The sequence below is a fragment of the Lagopus muta genome, chromosome 28 (genome assembly GCF_023343835.1).
Source record: "Lagopus muta isolate bLagMut1 chromosome 28, bLagMut1 primary, whole genome shotgun sequence".
Classification (NCBI taxonomy): Eukaryota; Metazoa; Chordata; class Aves; order Galliformes; family Phasianidae; genus Lagopus; species Lagopus muta.
Window position 1 is genome coordinate 1,120,875 of NC_064460.1, and position 15,578 is coordinate 1,136,452.

Below are 15,578 nucleotides of genomic sequence, written 5' to 3' on the forward strand. Positions count from 1 at the left end.
ATATGGCTTTTTCGGCAAGAAATCCCTTTTTTCCCATTAAATCTGGGGTTATCCCCTTAAATCTGGTGTTTTCTCCCAGAAATCCATGATTTTCAACTTAAATATGGCTTTGTCCTGCTAGATATCCATGTTATTCCGATTAAATCTGGGTTTTCCCCCTTAAATATGGCTTTTTCTCCCAGAAATCCCTGTTTTTCCCCTTAAATCTGAAGTTTTTCCCCTTAAATTTGACTTTTTTCGGCAAGAAATCCCTGTTTTTTTCCCTTAAATCTGGGGTATTTCCCCTCAAATATGGCTTTTTCTGCTAGAAATCCCTGTTTTTCCCACTAAATCTGGAAATTTTCTTCTTAAATCTTGTCTTTTCTCCCAGAAATCCATGATTTTCAACTTAAATATGGCTTTATCCTGCTAGATATCCATGTTTTTCCCATTAGATCTGGGATTTTTCAACTTAAATATGGCGTTTTCTACTTGAAATCCCCATTTTTCCCTTAAATCTGGGCTTTTTCCCAGAAATATGGCCTTTTCTACTAGAAATCCGTTTTTCCCCTTAAATTTGGCTTTTTCTGCAAGAAATCCCTGTTTTTCCCCTTAAATCTGGGGTATTTCCCATTAAATTTGGCTTTTTCTGCTAGAAATCCCTGTTTATCCCTTTAAATCTGGTGTTTTTCCTTTGAAATCTGGGGTTTTCTCAAGAAATCCCTCCTTTTCCCCTTCAATCTGGGGTTTTTCAACTTAAATATGTCTTTTTCTGCTGGAAATCCCTGTTTTTCCCCTTAAATCTGGTATATTTCTCCTGAAATACTGTTTTTTTCCCCCCAGAAATCCCTGTTTTCCCTTAAATCTGGGTTTTTTCCCCTTAAATGTGGCTTTTTCTGCTGGAAATCCCTGTTTTTCTCCTCAAATCTGTTTTTTTTTTTTTTTTTCCATTAAAACCAGGGTTTTCTCCAAGAAATCCCTGTTTTTCCCCTTAAATCTTGGGTTTTTCCCTTAAATATGTCTTTTTCTGCAAGAAATCCCTATTTTTCCCATTAAATCTGGGGTTTTTTTCCCCTTAAATCTGGTATATTTCTCCTGAAATACTGTTTTTTTTCTCCCAGAAATCCCTGTCTTTCCCTTAAATCTGGTTTTTTTTTCCCAGAAATATGGCATTTTCTACCAGAAATCCCTGTTTTTCCCCTTAAATCTGGGATTTTTGCCCTTAAATATGGCCTTTTCTGCTAGAAATCCCTGTTTTTCCCACTAAATCTGGAAATTTTCTTCTTAAATCTGGTGTTTTCTCCCAGAAATCCATGATTTTCAACTTAAATGTGGCTTTATCCTGCTAGATATCCATGTTTTTTCCCATTAAATCTGGGGTTTTTCAACTTAAATATGGCTTTTTCTGCTAGAAATCCCTCTTTTACCCTTAAATCTTGTGTTTTTCCACTTAAATATGGCTTTTTCTGCTAGAAATCCCTGTTTTTCAATTAAATGTCGGGATTTCCCAGAGAAATCCCTCTATTCCCCTTAAATCTGGGGCTTTTCCCCTGTAATATGGCTTTTTCTGCTTGACATCCGTTTTTCCATTTAAATCTGTTTTTTTTTTTCCCTTAAATCGGGTGTTTTCTCCCAGTAATCCTTGTTTCTAGCCTTAAATATGGATTTTTCTGCTTGAAATCCCTTTTTGTCCCCTTAAATCTGGGGTTTTCTCCAAGAAATCCCTGTTTTTCCCATTAGATCTCGGGTTTTTCCCGTTAAAACTGGAGTTTTCTCTTAGAAATCCCTGTTCTTCATCTGAAATCTTGGGTTTTTCCCCTTAAATACGGATTTTTCTGCTAGAAATCTCTGTTTTTCCCCTTAAATCTGGGGTTTTTCCCCTTAAATATTCGGTTTTTCTGCTAGAAATCCCTGTTTTTCCCCTTAAATCTGAGGTTTTCTCCCAGAAATCCCTGATTTTCCCCTGAAATCTGGGGTTTTTCCCCTTAAATATGTTTTTTTTCTGCTAGAAATCCCTGATTATCCCATTATATCGATGGTTTCCTGCTAGAAATTCCTTTTTTTGCCCTTAAATGTGGGGTTATTCCTCTTAAATCTGGGGTTTTTTACCTGAAATGCCTTTTTTCCCCATTAAATCTGAGGTTTTTATCCCCTTCTAGCCCACCTATTTGCCCCCTACAGACATCTATACAACCACATTCTCTAATATCCTCCCTTAGCCTTCTATATCCCTCCCCATCGCTCTCCCCAGCCCCTGGAGTCCCTCCACAAACCCCCTCCAATGCTCTCCCCAGCCCCTGGAGTCCCTCCACAAACCCCCTCCAATGCTCCCTATAGCACCGTGTCTCCCCTAACCTCCTCACAGCCCTCTATTGCCCCAAATCCCCCAGACCCACCCCTGGAGCCCCGTTTACCCCAATCCTCTACCACAGCCCACTCCAGCCCCGTGTGCCTCCCTGCACCCCAACAGCCTTCTGCAGCCCCCTGCCCCCCCGCAGCCCTCCCCAGCTCCCCACAGCTTCCTCGCCCCCTCGATTTCCCCGTCAGCCCCCTGTATCTCTCCCAGAGCTCCCCGGAGCCCCATACCGATCCCACATCCACAGCCCGTCCCATATATATCCCACTTCCCCACACCCCATCCTGTCTCCGTCCACATCCCCACATCCCAGCCCTGCTCCCAGCCCCTCACCCCACACGAAGGTGGCGGATGGCCGCGCAGGCTTCCTTCCTTGTCCCGGTGCCGCTCTCCGTCCCTCACGGCTCCGGCGCCGCTGTCCTCAGCACCGCTCCCGCCTTGCCGCGGTTCCGTCTCGGTGCTGCCCGGACAGCTCCGGCGCACAGCGGCTGTGGGACCGGCACCGTCTGAGGGGAGAGCCGGCTGCCAACGGCCGTTCCCGCGCGCTGCGCCTCAGCCAATCGGAGCTGGCGGCGGTGCTGCTGACCAATCAGAGGGACGAACGGGCCGGAACTTCCCCTGACTAATGAGAGTCCGGGGCGGGACGGGGCTGCCGCTGACCAATGAGAGGCACGAAAGGGGCGGAACTGGCCCTGACTAACGAGATTCCGGGGGCGGGGCTGAACTGTTGTGGGGGAGGGGCTCGGAGTGTTCCCTATTGCTATGGGGGATGGGATGTGGGATCGGGATCGGGATTTGGGAGGAGGAGTTGGGATTGATGGGTGTGAGATGGGCTTGGGGTGAGGGATTGGGAATGAGATTTGGAATTGGGGCTGGGATGTTGGATGTGGGGTTGGGATGTGGGGTGCGGGGATATGGATATGGGATGGATGCGGGATGGGATATCAGGAAATGGGATCTATATGGGATGGGCCCTGGTATGGGATGGACTTGGAATGGATGTGGCATCATAGAACCACAGAATCATGGAACTGCTCAGGTTGGCAGATCAGCGCTGCCTCTGAACTCAGTGCCATCTGTGAACGTGCCGAGGGCACCCTCAGTGCCCTGCTCAAGATCACTGATAACAGTGTTCAATAGGAGCGGCCCCAATACCGAGCCCTGGGGGGCAGCACTCGTGAGCGGCCGCCCCCTGGAAAATCCTGCTCTGGGTGTACAGAGTTCGCCGGGTCCCTGTGTGAAGACAAAACTGCCAGGAGCCAAACGGTGTGGAGGCAGAAGAGCCGTGACGTGGGAGGCATCTGATGCCTGTCCGTCTGCATGGCAGGCCCAGCCGCCCCTGCTTCCCCCCTCCGTGGGAACTGCCCCTGCTGCCGCTGCTGGAGTCTCTTCTGGCCGCGGTGACTGATGCGATTGCGATTCCCCTCCATCCGCCCTGCCTGCTGCCCATCCCCACGGCAATTCACGGCACTGGGCAGCGCAGGAGAGCTCTGTGAAACGCCCTCGGCATCCCGCCGCACAAAGGACTGCAGGGAGAGAGGAGGGCTGGGGCTGCTGGTGGCATGGGCCATCCGTGGTGCCCTATCCTGCCCTGGAGGCGGCCGTGGGGAGCTGGGGGGCTGTGACACGGCACAAATGACTGCAGGCAGAGGGACGTAGCAAAGGGAATGCAAAGCTTTTAATAACCTATCCGAGAACACAATGATAAAGAGAACCAACAGTAATCCTACAATTCCTGTCCCACCATAGCTGAGCGCCCAGACAACGTCCCATCCCACTGCAATGCTGACTCTGGAGGACGGCTCAGTTCTGGAGGGGAGGGATGGGGCCGCTGGTGGTGCCCCTGGAACGCTGCTGCTGCTGCCTGGTGCTGCGGGGCCGGCAAGGAGCGCAGGGTTACGGGTAGCCGTAGTGGTCAGCTATGGCCATGTCTATCTCCCGCTGCACCAGGAACTGCACCGGGCCGATCTTCATCAGCCGGGCCGCCTGCTGCCGCTCCTCCTGGGCCAGCTTCTTCATGTGCTCCCGCTCGGGCCGCTGCTCAGCTGTGATGGGCAGTGACTCCTCCAGTGCTGTGGGTGCCGCACCGCCACTTGCCCGGGGTCCCACGCAGGGCACAAATTCCATGGGGTGCTGTGGCTGAGGCTGTGGTTTATGATACTGTGATGGTGGGTCCCTCTGCAGCGGTGAGCTCCCCCGCAAGGGCGGGCACGGGCAGCTCGGCGCCATTTTCTTTGCAGTGCCCTCCTCTCGCGCCGTGCTGCCTGGAGGTGCTGGCGCCACCCGGTCTGTGCTGGCAGGTTGGGGCTGGGGAGCAGCGGGGCCAGCACTGGCCGTAGGCTGGGGCTGCAGAGAGGGTGGCCGGCGCAGCGGCCCCATCACAGTCACCCTCTGCCCCAGCGGGTGCACAGCCTGGATGGATTCACACAGGTGCATGCGCAGCTCGCTGGCAGTGCCCACTTGCCCGCTGCCGCTGGCTCCTGCGCTGGCCCCAGACAGCTTCCCTTGGCACGGGTGTTTGTGGCCCTTTCTCACTGTTCTATCTCTCTGCGGCGGCAGCTTCCTTCTCTTGGCTGGGGCGCTGCTGTTGGGCTGCTCCTGCTGGGAGCTCTCCCCTTTCTGGGGGGTGCCGGCAGGCGCAGGGCGCTTGGCCCCCTGCTTGGTGCTGCCCCTGTTCTTCTTTTCTGCCTGACCCACCTGGGGCTCCCTTTGCTGCACCTCCTCAATGGGCTGTGCTCTTTGGGCTGAGAGAGGTGCGCTGACAGCCAAGGTGGTCGGCCGTGGGCTGAGTGGAGCACTCGGTGGTGGCACGACAGGGCGCAGCTCCGACAGCCCGCACTGCAGCTCAGGCAGGAACCCGGGGGATGGAGGAAGCCCCCAGAAAGGGTCGGTTGGCGTCTCAGAGGCAGCCTGTGTGCTGAGCTCTCTGCTGTCCCTGGGGTTGTCAGGGAGCTCAGCAATGAAGCATGCTGGGGCGGAGCTGCTGGGGTTCTCATGGGGGACCTCAGCAGCTCTTGCCACGTCTGAAAATGCAAAAACATCCCCCAAATGGCGATGAGAGCCTTCTCACACCCACTCTGTGCAAACACGCACCTGCAGCTCTGCAGCCCCAAACTCACCATTGATCCAAGAGAGCAAACCCTGGATGTCCGTGATGTCCTCCGGCACATCTGAGCTGCTCGCCACTGCTGGGAAAAGCAAGAAAAAATCCCAAAGAGTCAATGCCAGCTCTCCTGTACTATGTTCACAGCAAGGGATCTTGGGTGAACGTTGGGTTCCCATTATAAATCAGGAAAGGAGAGGTAACTGTCTATCCCAGGGATTAAAACCCCAAGCAACATGCATTGAGAACAGTCCCAGGAAAGAACAGGCAGAAAGCCTAACTAGAAAGACAGTGCACCAAACCCAGATGCCTACTGTGTGTCTGTACCTCTCTTGGGTGCTGTGCTACACTCCTGGCTTTCCACATGGCTGCGCTTCAGAGGAAGGCCACTGGCATCAGCTTCTGACACAAAGGAGACAAGAAAGACATGAAGAGCATCTCTTTGGAGGAAGATTTGAGCACTGCCAACCACAAACTTCTGGTCTTCAGCAGCAGTTTTGTCAGTTTGCCTTTCTGCTGCTGCAGCCTTGTGCCACTTCTGCAGTCAGCACAGAACTGCAGTCCCTTCCTCTCCCCTCCAGCACAGCAGCCCTTCATGCAGCCCTGTTTAGAGGCAGTGCCCACACCACAGCTCACAGGAGCTTCTTACCTGTGGAGGCTTTCCGTTTCCCCCCTTGCCCCGCACCGCTCCACAGATGCACAGGTTTTGTCCCTACAAGAACAGATCGTGTGTTGATTTCACAGACACCAGCAGGCAGCAGAAGTACTGACCAGTAAGCCCATGTCCCCCCAGAAAACAGAAAGATGCTACTTTGACAGCTCAAACACAACTGATAGTTCACTTCTCACTGCCCCTTCCTGCACTCCAAACGGATGCTTACTTGACATCGCCTGCAGCGTTGCAATCTTCAGCTGCCTTGATTCCTGAGTTCTCCTTTTGGAGAGGAACCTACAGAAAGTACCAATAAGTGAAAAAATCATGACGAAGAAGCATTTTCCCAGCTTTCTTCTGCCATGCAATGTCGTCTCTTGAGGAAGGCAATGCTTGGAAATCAGCTGGCTGCAAGAACTGCCTGCCCATCCCTAGCTGCAGCTGGTGTCTGACTGCCATGGCTTCTGTCAGCAAGTGCCCCAGGCCCCCTTTTCCCCCACAGGTGTTGCTGACCGCCCATGTCCCCAGCTGAGCACCTGGCTCTCTGCCGTGACTTCAGCGCGGTTTGCTGAAAAACCTGCTGGGCATGGCACACCAAGCAACCCACGGAGCAGAGAGGCACAAGTTGCACCCTATGAAGTCTGCGCTCTGCTTCCTTTTTAAGGTCTGACATGAAGATGGGAGCCTGGCAGCAATTTTCCAGAGGAGGAATGCTTCAGGTGCCTTGGCCGGTGCCAGTCTCTCTGGCTGTGTGTTTAGGCCCCAGGGCCACTCCCGGCTTCTCTGGCAGCATCTTTAGGCCCAGGGCGTGTGCCAGCCTCTCGAACTGGGGCTGTGGCTGTGAGCCCCTGGGCTGGATGCAGCCTTTGGGGCTCTGGCCCAAAGTCACCAGGCCTGGTACCAAATTGTAAGAAAACATGAGGGCCACCCAATGGCGTTATCTGAAGTAACAAAACAGAGAAATTAAGATGACTCTTGTGTAACCAGCCTGGGTCATCCTCTCGCTCAGGCACCGCATGATCAGACCCAGGAGATGTTGCACCCAGGCTGCCCCCAGATTGGAGGCCGGAAGGATTTGGGCTTCCAAGCAATCAGCCAGCATTTGGATGAGTCAGCCCTCTGGTTTTCATGAGGACAGACAATTCCACCTTGGAAAGCCATCTGGGCAAAGGCAGAACAGCTTTGTTCTTGGGCCACAGCACTCCGTGGCCAGGCGCTGCTCAAACGCTGGGCCTGCATTTCCTCCTGGGCATCCACGTGTGCTCTGAGTCTGCTGCAGCTTTCTGCAGGGTCTGTGGCTTCCTGCTGAGGAGCTCCTCATGTTCTTCTGCAACTGCCCCCAGCATCACTGCTGCCTCCTCTGGTGCCGTACCAGGAGAAGCGTCAGTGTCCATCAACCTGCACTTCCTTCCTCCCAGCAGCAGCTGCTCCTGCACTGACCTTCACTCACACTGGATGCCGTCCACTTCTAGCGCCAGCTGACCTGCGAGACAGAGAAAGGAAATGTGGCATTGGCACAAATGCAGACGCCCGAGGCTGTGCCACCACCACGTACTGCAGCCTTGGGAAGCCAGCTGCCACTGCAACCTTGGTCAGAATTAAAGCAGGCACTGTAAATTAAGTGTGACTTCTGAACTGAAGGAATTGCCACAGTCAGAAATAAATACTGAAATCGCTTACTGAACTGTAGGTGGTTACCTCTGAATTCTTTTGCTTTTGCAAAGCAAGCTCCCTGCAGTTGTCAGGTGCACACATGCGTGCTTGTGCCCCTGGCCCATAGTGTGAAGCTCTGCAGAAACTGGGGCAGACAGCATCTTCTGAGGGCTGAGCTAGAGGGAAAGAGGAAAAATGTCACACACAACACAGAGAATAGTCACACCAAAGTTTTATGAGGCTCTGTTGCTAAACACAGTGCGACACGGGCTGTGAAATGATGCTGGGGGAGAAAACATGGCGTTTACCTGGTCTGAACAAGGTGGATTCCTTCAAGTTCCTCATATCCACAGCCATTCCTCATCACTTCTGTTCGTCCAGGAGCAAAAGCTGCACCAAGGGAGCAGGCAGAGGGTGGGGAGAAGAGAGAGGAAGAGCAGGTCAGTAAGCAGGACTAAGTCATCCCTCTTGCAGAGACAAATAAAACCAGAGGGGAAGCTGGTTACAATGTGGCACACACAGAAGTCTTACACAAAACCGTAATAGCATTATAACGTTCTGTGTGTGCAGAAGAGCGCTCAGCAGCAGTGCAGCAAAAGCTCTCTGCTGTTGTTTCCACAGTGGCTTTAGAAGCTCCTGCTCTCCCTCCAAGAACAACCTTGCATCAAGCGCTGGCGCAGAATCACAGAATGGCCAGGGTTGGAAGGGACCTCAAGGATCACGAAGCTCCAACCCCCTGCCACATGCAGGGCCTCCAACCTCCATTTCGTAGTAGACCAGGCTGCCCAGGGCCTCATTCAGTCTGGCCTTGAACACCTTCAGGGACGGGGCATCCACAGCCTCTCTGGGCAGCTGTTCCAGCACCCCTCCACTCTCTCTGTTACCTGCCTAATTGGCCTAGCACGGCTGCCACCACTTTCAAGAGGTGGTAATTAATGCTGGCAGTTTAAGTCCTTAGCCATGGTCTGGATAGAGATGGTGGTGTGATAGGATGTGCTGGGTGGTGATGACCAGAAATGACTGGGATGGGATATCCTTAGTGGGAGGGGAAACCATTGCTGGAGGGATAACTCACTGCAGGGATGGCAAGTCCCCACAGGGACGGGCAGAGCCTTGGTAAGGAAGAGCAGTGGGCTGCAAAATGCCCAGCGGGATGGTCACTGATCATTGGGATGGGAAACGACGGGGATGGGAGGATGTTTGGCTACGAAAACTGAAAGCATGGCAAGCCAGGGGGAAAGGGGCTGAGCCCAACGGTCACCCGTGGGGGGAGGGGCTCCCCCAACTGCCACTCTCCAGCTGTCATGGCAGGTAAGGCAGCATCTCCCCCTGCTCTGACGCTCCAGCTGACCCCAGCACCCCAAATCTCACCCCTGTGACCCCACATCTCACCCCAGCACCCCAGTTCCCACTCCTGTGACCCAGGTCTCAGCCCAGTGCCCCTTCTGGCATTTCCCCACAGAGAGATTCCCTCGAGGAGCGCTGACGGTGCCTCTGACACCCGACGCCATTTTCCTTCTTGCGACTGTGCCGCCACCGGACCCCACCTGGATGCAGCCCACCATCCGTGGACCGATGCCGGTACCCCCCCCAACCCTTCCCTGTCCCCACTGCCACCCACCTGGCACCTCGGCCCTCTGTCTGGCCCAGGCTCCCAGGTGTCTGGGGACAGGCAGCGCAGCTCCCGCCTGGGGGGCTGCCCCCAACCCTGGCTCAGCTGCCACCTGTGGGCCTGACCCCAACCGCGGGGCTGCACTTACCGGTGCTGCTGCTCCTACCTGGGGGGCTGCACCCAGGGACGGCTCCCCCCCCCGCCCCTGCTCCCTGCCCGGGACGTCCCCTGCCCACAGGGACGCTGCCGCCCCAGCGGCCGATGGGGCTGTGGCCCGGGGCCATGCCACTCCACGCGGAGCCCCTGCAGCCTGCAGGTACCTGCCTGCCGCAGGCCCCTGGCCACCCCGGCCCCCCCCCAGTTCTTTTGCAGGTACCCTCCCTGCAGGAGCAGGTGCTCCCCATGCCCTGCACCCTGCCCACCACCTGGGAGCCGCTGATGGAGCCCTTCCAAGATGCCGTGCTGCTCTCGGAGGACCAGGGGCACCCAGCGCCCACCGACGTGTGCCCCCACCCCGCCACGGCTCTGCTCACCTGCAGCACAGCCACGCTGCAATCACGCGGTGAGTTCAGGGGCTGCAGGGCAGGAGGCAGGCTGTCTACTGCGTGGGGCTGCGGGAAAGCTGGCATTGCCCCGCTGGGCATTTTCTTCATATTTCCAGATGCAAGGACTGGCGCAGATCCTGCGGATGGCTTCGCAGACGTCGATGATCTGCTCACCTGGATCAACGAGGGTGAGTGTGGGCGATGAAGAACTGGCACGAGAGTGTCTGCACTGAGTGGGTGAGCAACAGCTGGCATGGCCCTGCTGGGGATTTTCTTCCTTTCCCAGGAGCGACAGCGAGCACTGACATTCCAGACGACAACGTGGAAATGGGCCATGTGCTCACGGGGATCAGCGAGGGTGAGTGTGGGGGCTGTGGAGCTGGTGGGTGGGTGTCTGCAGAGAGAGGCTGTGGGAAGGCTGCCATCATCATTCTGGGGATGTTCTTGCTTTTTCAGAAGAGCTGAGCACTCTGGAGGTCCCGCAGGAGAACCAGGACCTGCCTGTTGTCCCAAGGGAGGAGACCAGAGACGCTGCCACGGTGCAAGAGGAAAATCTTGGGAACCAGCTGCTGCCGGAACTGGACGGCCGTGAGCAAGAAGAGCTGAGGAGGTGGATCGCAGCCACGGAGCCACCGAGCCCGGATGTCCCCAGCAGTCTGGACTCGTCTCCTTTCATCGCAGAGCTCCCTGACTTCCCCAGGAGCAGCAGGGAGCTCAGCAAAGAGACACAGGCTGCCGCGACCCTCAGTGACCCATTCTGGGGGCAGCCAGCATCCCCTGGGCAGCTCTCTGAGCTGCTGCCCCGCAGCCCTTTTCTGCTGGCCCCCATCACACCTCCACACCTGTCCCTGCTGAGCTCCCTGGCTGCCCCCACGCCTCCTTCGCCCTGCACGGCACATCTCCTGGAAGAGGTGCGGCGTAGGCAGCCCCGCGTGGTCCTCAGCCGCCTGGCACTTCCAGCCGGCTGTGTCTCCTGCCGCGTGGCAGACCAGCAGCACAGGGACGGCACCGAGCCGGCCAAGCATCGTGTGCCTCCTTTGGTGCACACTGGACAACTGGTGGAAGAGGCACGGCAGAAGCAGCCCCGCGTGGTCCTCAGCCGCCTGGCACTTCCAGCTGGCTGCATCTCCTGCCGCGTGGCAAGCACGCAGCACGGGGACGGCACCGAGCCGGCCAAGCGCCCAACGCCCGCCTGCGCCAGCACTAAAGGCAAGAGCAGCAGGCGCAAGCAGCACGCTGGCAGCATCCCAGCCAGGAAGAGGAAGCTGCCGCCGTGCCAGGGTGTTCCAGCCCACCAACAGCCACGCTAGGCGAAGCTGGCTGTGTCAGCGCAGTGGCCAGCATGAGGACTGGGTGCCCATCACACCCCGACAGTGGCCCAAGTGGGAGTGGACCAAGAAAGCGGCCCACTTGGTGCAGCAGGAGACGTGGCCGCAGCCCATGAACGTGGCTCCCTGCAGCCCTGGGCTCCTTGCTGGCCCCCGCGGCACCCAGAGAGCAGCGGCAGTGTTCCAGGGGCACCGGCACCGGCCCCAGCTCTACCCCTCCAAAACGGGGCTGTGCACCATCAGTATCTCAGACTGGGGCAGCGTGGGACTGTGAAGCAGGAGGAGTGCACCAGTGTTGGACTATGCAGACTTTGGGCTGGGCAATGTTGATCGGGGGGTGGGAAAGGGGTGGGGGTGGGAATGGCTGGGGTGGGAAACGGGTGGGAGGGGCAATGGTGGGGGGTGGGAATGAGGGGGGTGGGAATTTGGGGAGGGAATTATTGGGGTGGTGGGATGTTTTTTGGGTGGGAAATGAAATGTACTCTGCTATTGTTGGGTGGGAATGTTGGGAATGGGAAATGATTGGGCTGAGAAATGGCAAAACGTGGGAGATGGTTGATGTCAAAAATGTTCGACTGCGTAACTCGCCGTAACACAGTGAGGATGTTGGGAGGGGGAGGGAAGTTTGTGGGGTGGCAATTCTGGTTGAGAAATGGTACTGTGATAATGTGAGACTGCAAGAGTGTTGGAATTGGGAGGAAGGAATGATGGGGTGGGAATTTGGGGGGCTGGGAAGTTTTTTTGGAGGGGGAGGAAACGATTGGTGGGAGGGAGCGGGGGGGTGAGAAATTGCTGAGTGGGTGGGAATTGTAGGGGGTGGGATCAGAAACAATTGTTAGGGTGGGAGATGGTGAGGAATATTGTCCTTCATTTACTGCTTTGTATGTTAAACGATTAAATGTTTTGTGCTCGCTTTGCTACACTTCTGCCTGCAGTCGTTCATGCAGCAGGTTTCCCTGCAGTGCCATCACCACCACACCTCTTCCCCTGCTTGCAGTTCCCAGGCTGCAGAGCACATCCCAATGGTGCCCACCCAGAGGTGCGCGTTCCATGCAGCGTGTCCAGCAGCTGGGAGATGTTGGGGTGGTTGCAGCGAGCCAAGAGCTGCTGCTCCTCCAGCTTCTCCTCCTCGCTGACGGTCTCTATCACCACTGCTGCTGCCAATGTCCCCAGGACCTTGTTTTGCGCCTGGGGAAGGAGACGGGGATGTTCTGAGCATCAGGTGAACCACAGAACCATAGAATGGCTTGCATAGGAAGGGACCTCAAAGATCATCCAGCTCCAACCCCCCTGCCGCAGGCAGGGCTGCCAACCTCCCCATTTCAGACCAGCCCAGGCTGCCCAGGGCCCCATCCCACCTGCTCTTGGACACCTCCAGGGATGGAGGGGCATCCACTGCCTCTTCGGGCAGCTGCACCTCACCATTCTCAGAGTTAAGAGCTTCTCCCTGGCATCCAACCTCAGTCTTCCCTCCCTCAACTTCAAGCCATTTCCTCCTGTCCTGCTTTCCAAGACTTGACTCCCCTCCTGTTTGCAGGCTCCCTTTAGGTCCTGAAAGGCTGCACTGAGCTCACCCCACAGCCTTCTTTTCTGCAGGCTGAACAAGCCCAGCTCCCTCAGCCTGTCTTCGCAGGGGAGCTGCTCCAGGCCCCTCCTCATCTTTGTGGCTCTCCTCCAGACCCTCTCCAACAGCTCTTTCTTGTGCTGGGGGCTCCGGACCCGGAGACAGTGCTGCAGATGGGGCCTCACAAGAGCAGAGCACAGGGGGACAATCACCTCCCTGTCCCTGCTGGCCACCCCTCTGCTGATGGAGCCCAGCAACTAGCAGAAAGGAAAAAAAAAAAAAAATCAAAATCAAAACCAAACCACTCTGCTCGTCACAACTGTCAAATGCTCAATGAGCAGTGCACAGAAATATGAGATGACTGCTTGGCCTCTGACCTTAAACCCGAAACCTTAACACAAAAGAGTTACCCTCAGCACTAAGGTATCAACACTGCACACTTTGGGATGGTGACAACCCTTAGGAACACAGAGCCACAAGCGTCAGAAACGACCTCTGAGGTCATCCAGTCCAACCACCCACCTCACTCCTCCACCTCCCACTAAACCCTGTCCCTCAGCACAACAGGGAAACACTCCTCAGGCACCTGCTAGGATGACTTTCCCACCCCCACCCAAAAGGGGAACTCTTGACCTTTAAATCTAACCCAAAAGGGTACCTTGTAACCATAGCCCAGAAAGGGAACTGCAGACAAAGTCAGGAGCGCCTACAGCTGCAGCTGCTCTCAACCAGTCCTAATCCATCTTCTGGCACAGTGCTCCTTACCAACCCTTCTGCTGAGTGGTCCCACTTGTGCCTCGTTTGCACTCAGTGCTGGGCAGCCAACAACGAGTCACAGTCCAAGCCTGTAGGAGACTGTGCTGGTAGCATCACCTGGGCCAGCACGAAAATTAAATGATTGCTTGGAATGCAGAGTATTTGCCAACTACTGGAGTTTCTCCTAGCAACAGAGAGAAAGTAGCAAGTATCATCCTAGAAAGCCAAGAAGCCATAAGGACACAACAGGAAAGTGAGGAAGTTACAACGTCCAACAGGATTACTTTATGAGCTCTTCTTCACTTCCTTCCTAATCACCACACTCCTGAGAAAAACTAGCAGAAAACAGCATAATACACACACAAAAAATAAATCACCTTGGATTGATGAACATTAGGTTTATTCTTTACACAAGGAAGACTAAGCGTTATCAAGTTACAATGTGTCACTTAATTGCCAGCTAAACTCCACAGAACAGTTCTAAGACTGGAGATGTTGTCACTGCTCACGCTCAAATGTCTGCTGCAACCAGCTAACAATCACACCTCTGCTGTTAACGAAAGCTGAGCAACAAACAGAAAACATAGCAGAAAAGGCACTTTATTTGCAAGTGTTCACAGTGCTAGTCACTAGATTATACCCAGCATTTCAACAACTCAATCACGTTCTCCTTTGATGAAAAGCCTTCCCATGGAAGTAGAAGGTTGCCCATGCAAAAACACAGGCTACATCACCTTGAGACATTACTTTGTCTACTGCCATCCCACCAACACCCATTTCTGACATCATGGGCCACCGTCAGAAAGTAGAAGGCACTACTTTCAGAGCAGCCCTCGTAACAGCTACCCTTGCGTGCGCTGTGTGTGGTCAGGTTGGGAAGCGGAAGGGCAGTGCCAGTTGCAGACACGCTGCTGACAGCTCAGCAGGGGCCTGCTGTCCCTGTGCCACCATGGCACCCAGCACAGAGGACAGGCAGGCAGAGGGACCAGGCGCTTCCTGCAGCTCCAGCTGCACCCTGCACGCCCCGTGCTCCCGTCATCCCGTGGACCAGGCTTGCTTCACACAGTGCCTGCTTCGCCTTCAGCACCTTTGCCAAAACCTACAGGGCAGGGATGGGGGAAATGAAGGCTCCCTGAAGGCACCCCAACTCTTGGGCATAGGAAGAGTAGCCATCAGACTGAAGGAACAGGCTGGGACAATGCAAAACCATTCCAAACATTTGTTTTTTAAACTACCCTACTCTACCTACGTGGTACTGCTTGCACCCGCAGTGCTGCCTGGAGCGTAAGCAGCAGGGACATCCAACTCCATCACCTCCAGCTCTGCCATCTGCTCCCAGCCCCAGTGGGAAAGGATCGCTTGGTGCTGGAGATGTGGTGCAATTTGCAGAAGCAGCAGGAGCAGCACCCTGGGTGGTGAAGGGAGCTCACTGCCTGCCGATGCCGCAGCGCCTGACTGCACCTCCAGCAGGCTTCTGCTCTGCTGGCCCTCCGTCAAACCCAGGGCCAGAGAGGATGCAGCCGGTCTTCTCCTTCTAACACCAACACTCCACCACAATCTCCTTTGGCAGAGGAGATAACCCCTCTTGAAACAGGGGTTACAGTAGCAGAGTAACTACAAAACACAAAGGAGAAGAGGTTGTTACCACAATTTCAAGGCTGGAAAAACAAAGATACGATGACTAATAGTTAGAATCTCAAGAGAGAGGATTCTCAGGAACAATTTCAAAAGGAATACATGGGAATAAAATGTTTTGGTATGGTTCTGTTAAATACATAGGTCACTGCAAAAGTAATGCCTCTCCATCTGTCCGAATCCAAGCAGCCTCCCCCTGCTACCCACCGGAACCTCCTCTGGAACTTTGGGAGATTTCTCCATAGCACTGCCTTCAGGCATTTCCTTGTGAACCTGCAAGTGCTGGCAGTGTCCTCGCTTAATGACTGATTTTCTGGTCCCTCCCACAGCATCACTCCATCCCTTTGCTCAGCAGCGCTCCCCGTTTTCAGTTTAAAGCCTCCCTCACAAAGCTG

General features: G+C 54.9%; 1 protein-coding gene across 1 annotated transcript; it reads left to right on the forward strand.

The window, feature by feature from the left end:
• Positions 1 to 9,047: 9,047 nt before the first annotated feature.
• Positions 9,048 to 11,210, forward strand: LOC125685368 (uncharacterized). The gene is made up of 6 exons (XM_048928363.1): positions 9,048 to 9,054; positions 9,206 to 9,324; positions 9,728 to 9,917; positions 10,017 to 10,088; positions 10,187 to 10,258; positions 10,357 to 11,210. Exons 1-6 carry the CDS (start codon positions 9,048 to 9,050, stop codon positions 11,208 to 11,210), a joined length of 1,314 nt encoding a protein of 437 aa, XP_048784320.1.
• The last annotated feature ends 4,368 nt before the right edge of the window (positions 11,211 to 15,578 follow it).

Excerpts from the sequence above, each read along its gene's own strand:
- LOC125685368 (XM_048928363.1), top strand. Across the intron at positions 9,918-10,016 it reads AGCCACGCTGCAATCACGCG|ATGCAAGGACTGGCGCAGAT; the intron begins GTGAGTTCAGGG and ends TCATATTTCCAG. Across the intron at positions 10,259-10,356 it reads GCTCACGGGGATCAGCGAGG|AAGAGCTGAGCACTCTGGAG; the intron begins GTGAGTGTGGGG and ends TTGCTTTTTCAG.